The 6,001-nt window shown below is 46.2% G+C and overlaps 2 protein-coding genes across 2 annotated transcripts; both read left to right on the forward strand.

Annotated features, from left to right (window-relative positions):
- Positions 1-1,890: 1,890 nt before the first annotated feature.
- Positions 1,891-2,874, forward strand: LOC137742978 (uncharacterized). The gene has a single exon (XM_068482903.1). It carries the CDS (start codon positions 1,891-1,893, stop codon positions 2,872-2,874), a length of 984 nt encoding a protein of 327 aa, XP_068339004.1.
- Positions 2,875-4,586: 1,712 nt separating this feature from the next.
- On the forward strand, positions 4,587-5,715 carry LOC137742979 (uncharacterized). The gene is made up of 2 exons (XM_068482904.1): positions 4,587-4,751; positions 4,807-5,715. Exons 1-2 carry the CDS (start codon positions 4,587-4,589, stop codon positions 5,713-5,715), a joined length of 1,074 nt encoding a protein of 357 aa, XP_068339005.1.
- The last annotated feature ends 286 nt before the right edge of the window (positions 5,716-6,001 follow it).

The following is a 6,001-nucleotide window of genomic DNA, read 5'->3' on the forward strand; positions in this document are numbered from 1 at the left end:
TGTCGATATCAGAGGCCAATCACAACACGACACGTGTCAATGTCAAAACAAAGCTAGAAACTCTCTTCTATAAAAGGGGATCATTCTCCCACAATAATCCTTAATGTCATTTGTCCTAAACTATTCACTAGAACTCACTAAAAGAAAGCTTGAACCTATGTATTTGTGTAAACCCTTCACAACTAACGAGAACTCCTCTACTCCGTGGATGTAACCAATCTGGGTGAACCACATACATCTTGTGTTGTTTGCTTCCCTGTCTCTATTCATTTACATACTTATCCACACTAATGACCAGAGCAACCTAGCGAAGGTCACAAACTTGACACTTTCTCTTGTACCAAAGTCCTCGCCGATTTTGTGCATCAACATTTTGCGTCGTCTGTGGGAATTGCACTTATTCCTACCCTCTCCAGCTTTGTCAGGCTGGTTTCCACCATTCACACACTTTCCTTCGACCAGGCACCCCTCTCCAACATGGGGAGTGAAAGGAGCCACAGCACGCAAAACGACACCCCCCCTCACACTTAGTGCAAAGCAACGAAAGAAGGAACGAAAGAGGTTTGCTCTTCAGGCTAAAGTCGATGAGCTAGAGGCTCAGAACAACAAGATAGCGATAAAGAATGAGATCCTCCAGGAGCAGTATGAAAAGCTCTTCGGAATGCTCCATGAAGTTAGGTATACTCAAACACACGAACTCATCGCCCTCAAGGAAGTCAACCACCACCTGAGTGCCCCTCAACACGGGGGATCACCTGTCTTCAACATGGATATCCTTAATGGGGAGCGAGTTACTCATTAAGGTGTTGATCAACATGAGACTTCTCTCGACCCAGCTGGTTCAACCCGAAGCAGGAGAAGTGGAGGAAGGCATCTTCTTGTAGAAGGAGTAGAAGGATCAAAAGCCATGTATCGCGATTGTCGGGACTTCATGAGGCAACGTCGAGAGAACCCCATCCACATAAGCTCGAAGGTCAATGATCCAAGGGTTTCTGAAAAGTTCGGTCCTCTTCCATGCCCCAAGCCAATTGCCAATCTAGGGAATGAGCGACATGTCCTAGAGGAATATAAAGGTACGGGGGACTCGGGGGCGTTTCGACAGGCTCACCCTGGAAGTCAGTACGGTGAGTCCAAAGAAAAATCTCATGCCCTTGACTAAGCTTTCCTACTTCCAAGAGGAGATGAAGACTTACGGAAGAAGGATCCAGCAGTACCTAACTCCACTCAAGACCCCCTTGTCCTACAACTCCTTGAGGAAGTAAACAAGTTGAAGGTCGAACGTCAGGACGAAATACCTGACTGGAACCAACCTAGGCCTGGCCCTCTTACAAGGAGGATCCTCGACACCCCCTCCAAGCAAAGACAAAGCAGAAGCTTGGCTTACAACTCTACATTGGAAGGGAGAACCCAATTGAACACCTTAACCTCTTTGAGTCCACCATGGCATACCGGATGTACACTGACGAAGAACGATGTTTTCTCTTCCCCTCTACCCTTTCTAGAGGAGCTCTGAATTGGTATTGTCGTCTTCCACCTGAGACAGTAGACTCAGTTGAGGAACTAAGGAAATTATTTGTCTCTCAACACATCTTCCAGACAGATCGTTTGCATTCCGCAGATGACTTGTACACTATTCGCCAGAAGCCGGATAAGTCACTACGAAAGTATGTCGGCCGCTTCAGCCATGAGTATTCTCGCTGCGCTGAGGCAGATGATAAGACCGCCCTTAAAGCCTTCACGGCAGGCCTACGCGACTGTTTCTTCAAGTACATGATCAATGCTAACACTTGGAAGACTTACTCTGAGGTAATGGCACAGGCTTATAACCATGCCTCTGCCGAGGCAAGGACATATTAAGGGAAACCCCCTACGGCCACCCCTTATCAGCAAATGGGGAGTGGAAGCCAAATCCAACCGAATGAGAAGACCTCAACCTTCCAAACAGCAGCGGCGCTTCCCCCTGCCCTACCTAATACCTTGCCAAGTCAACAGGCGTATCATTCTCAGCGCAAGAGGAAAGACTTCCATCCTCACCAGTCTCACTTTAATAAAAAGAGTAAGGGGCACTATCGCGATAACCAAAGGTATCACCACGATAATACCCGCCCCCAGGCTGTCAATGCAGTGGGCCAAACACGTGTAAAGAATGGTCCTACCCCGAGGTATGAGACATACACACCTTTGAACGCCACATGCACGACCATTTACCCCAGTATAGCTCACTTGATACCAAAGTCAAGGCCGAGGGAGCCAGACTTCAAGTCCACGAAGAACACAGGCATGTTTTGTGGTTACCACGAGTATAATGGCCATGACGGCGAGAAATGTATCACTCTCCGTGATCATATTGAAGCTTTGGCACGTGAAGGAAAAATTGACCAGTTCCTCCTTCACCCTCCAAGGGATAACCACAACCAACGCCAAGTGAATGTGATATATTCCATAAGCGGTGGCACACCCATATCTGAATCTTCCAACAGGGACATGAAAAACAATGAACGAACGTGGAAGCCTGGCCACCAAGTGTTTCACGTGGAAAACATCAGGGGAGGTAAGTATCAAGAGCCTAACTGGGATCCAATATGTTTCTACCCTGAAGAAGAAAGAGGTATCATCTATCCTCACAACGACCCACTGATTGTGAAGGCTCACATAGCCAACTTTGATGTACGACGAATCCTGGTAGACACGGGGGCGTCAGTCAATATCATGTTTGCTGAAGCTTTCAAAACACTTAATGTAGCTGAACACTTGCTCGATCAGTCGGTTTCTCCTCTGATAAGCTTCTCTGGTGATGTCGTGCAACCTTTAGGGAGCGTACATTCACCATCGGTACAGGCCCATACACAGCCACCATCACCACTAACTTCTTAGTGGTCGACTGCCCAACGGCATACAATGTCATCTTTGGGCGCACAGGCATTAATGATCTCAAGGCCATGGTATCCACGCATATGTTGTTGATGAAATTTCCAACCCCCTATGGCAATGGTTACATCAGAGGAGATCAACTTAATGCACGATCATGTTACAACACTTCAGTCAAGCAACAACACTTGCATGTACCCAAAGAAACACTTTTTATACATGACCAAGTCATCAAGACCAGCTCGGAGAAAGCCAACTTGAATATTCACGGTGGTAACAATCAACCCGACGATCCTCGAGATGACTCTTTCATCCAGCAAGCACAACCTGCTGAAGAGTTGGAGAAGGTCTCTGTCTCAAAAGATTATCCAGATCGCATAGTGAAGATTGGCACCACTTTGTCACCATCCATTCGGTTGGCATTAATCTCTTTTTTGCAAGAGAACACTCAAGTCTTCGCCTGGTCATACGAGGACATGCCAGGCATCTCTCCCGATATCATCTGTCATCGATTGAGTATTGATCCCAAGACCAAGCCGGTGAGACAGAAGCGAAGATCTTATGATGCTGAACGATATGAAGCAATGAAGGAAGAAGTTGAAAAACTTAAAAGCATATGCTTCATCCGTGAAGTCAATTATCCAACGTGGGTAGCAAATGTGGTCCTTGTTAAGAAAAATCCGACCAAGGAAAGTCTCTTGCTTCAAAAGATCTTGTGGAGAATGTGTGTCGACTACACCGACTTAAACAAAGGATGCCCGAATGATAGCTTTCCCCTTCCTCTCATGGATAAACTTGTAGACTCTACAGCAGGGTGTGAACTCTTAAGCTTCATGGATGCTTACTCAGGGTACAATCAAATCCTCATGAACCCTTCGGACCAAGAACACACGGCCTTCACTACTGATAGAGGATTATATTGCTATAAAGTCATGCCATTCGGCCTAAAGAATGCAGGGGCGACTTATCAAAGATTAGTCAATTCAATGTTCGCTGAACAGATTGGAAAAAGCATGGAAGTTTATGTTGATGATATGTTAGTCAAAAGCAAACATGCTGACCAACACATTGCCAACTTGTCTGAAACCTTCTCCATCCTGAAAAAGTATTGAATGAGGTTGAACCCCAACAAATGCGCTTTCGGTGTGGGCTCTAGAAAATTCTTGGGCTTCATGATTAGCCAACGAGGCATTGAAGCTAACTCCGAGAAGATCAAAGCAATCATGGACATGAAAGAACCAGTAACCTCGAAAGACATCCAGAGCCTTACTGGCAAGGTGGCAGCCTTGACCAGGTTCATCTATAAGGCCACAGACAAATGCGCTCCTTTTTTCAAAGCACTTAAGGGAAATAAGAAGTACATTACGTGGATCGATGAATGTGCCGAAGCATTTAAGAACCTCAAGGAGTACATGAGTAAAGCCCCTCTGCTTTCCAAACCTGAAGTTGGCGACACCCTAATTGTCTATCTATCTGTCTCAACTTCAGCAGTTAGTTCAGTCCTCATTCGTAGGGATGGTAGTATCGAACGACCTGTCTACTACGCTAGCAAAGCTCTACAAGATGCGGAGACACGATACTCCAACATTGAAAAATTAGCTCTAGCATTAGTCATGTCTGCTCGGAAACTTCGCCCCTACTTCCAAGCACACTCAATTATCATGCTTACCAATCACCTCGTTCGACCAATACTTTAGAGTCCTGACACTTCGGGGCGAATGATCAAATGGGCCATAGCACTGGGAGAGTTTGACATCTCCTACCACCCAAAGCTAGCTGAAAATGGCCAAGCAGTTGCAGATTTCATTGCCGAATTCACTTATCCCATTGACATTTCTCCTATACCTGAGGCAGCGGCTTCATCACCCTTAGAAACTCGGAAGGTAGAACCAACACTCCCAGTATGGACTCTATATTGATGGCTCATCCAACTAACAGGGTTGTGGAGCAGGACTAGTCCTGACTACCCCCGACAAAGTGGCAATGGACTATGCTCTCCGCTTCAAATTCAAGGCGTCAAACAATGAAGCCGAGTATGAGGCCCTTTTAGCACGCTTATGTTTGGCTAAACACCTTGGAGTTAAACAAATTAATATCTTCAGTGACTCCCAATTGGTGGTTAACCAGGTCACAAACAACTTTGATGCTAAGGATAACTCCATGGCAGCGTATCTTGCGCAAACGCAGCTTTTGCTCCAGCACTTCCACTACCAGATCACCCAAGTCCCTCGAGCGGCAAACAGTCATGCAGACGCTTTGGCTCGCCTCGCCTCAGCAGTGGAAGACAAGATTGGGAGAAAAATTCATGTCGAATTGTTGGCAACACCAAACACCATGGTCACAGAAGTATGCAACTTGCAACAGGGGGATAGCTGGATCACCCCAATTTACAAATTCCTTGTTCATGGCACTCTCCCAAATGATAAAGTCCAAGCTAAACAGATTCGATACAAGTCTACCCGCTACCTGATCATTAATGACCAACTCTACAAGCGAGGTTTCAACCTACCATACTTACGGTGCCTCACACTTGCGGAAGCGGAAATTTTCCTTCGAGAAATACATGAAGGAGTCTGTGGAGATCATGCTGGATCTCGATCCATAGCACACAAGGCTTTTCGCCAAGGATATTACTGGCCAACACTCCTCCAAGATGCCATCAGAATATCCCGCTCATGTGATAAGTGTCAACGCTACGCAACTATTCATCACTTCCCTCCCGAGCCTCTTACTCTTATGATCAGCCCTTGGCCCTTCGCCCAATGGGGACTTGATTTGATCGGCCCAATGCCTGCAGGAAAGGGCAAGGTCCGCTATGCAATCGTTGCAATTGACTACTTCACATAGTGGGCCGAAGTAGAACCCTTGGCAACCATTACTGAGGCAAAAATAGAAGACTTCGTATGGAAGAACATCCTTTGCAGATTTGGCATTCCTAATGCGATAATCCCGGACAATGGGCGACAGTTCGACAACAAGAAGTTCATGATGTTCTGTTCTAAGTTCAACATCAACTTATGTTTTGCCTCCCCAACTCATCCACAGTCTAACGGACAAGTTGAGGCCATCAACAAAATAATCAAGGGCACTTTGAAAACCAGCTTGGACAAGGCTAAAGGTTGTTGGCCAGAAT

Source organism: Pyrus communis, chromosome 8, assembly GCF_963583255.1.
Source record: "Pyrus communis chromosome 8, drPyrComm1.1, whole genome shotgun sequence".
NCBI lineage: Eukaryota > Viridiplantae > Streptophyta > Magnoliopsida > Rosales > Rosaceae > Pyrus > Pyrus communis.

What these genes read in the sequence shown, in the direction of transcription:
- LOC137742978 (XM_068482903.1), top strand. Translation starts at nt 1,891, where the DNA reads ATGGGGAGTGGAAGCCAAATCCAACCGAATGAGAAGACCTCAACCTTC.
- LOC137742979 (XM_068482904.1), top strand. Translation starts at nt 4,587, where the DNA reads ATGATCAAATGGGCCATAGCACTGGGAGAGTTTGACATCTCCTACCAC. An exon ending in CACCCTTAGAAACTCGGAAG is followed by an intron (nt 4,752 to 4,806) that starts GTAGAACCAACA and finishes TCCAACTAACAG; the next exon opens with GGTTGTGGAGCAGGACTAGT.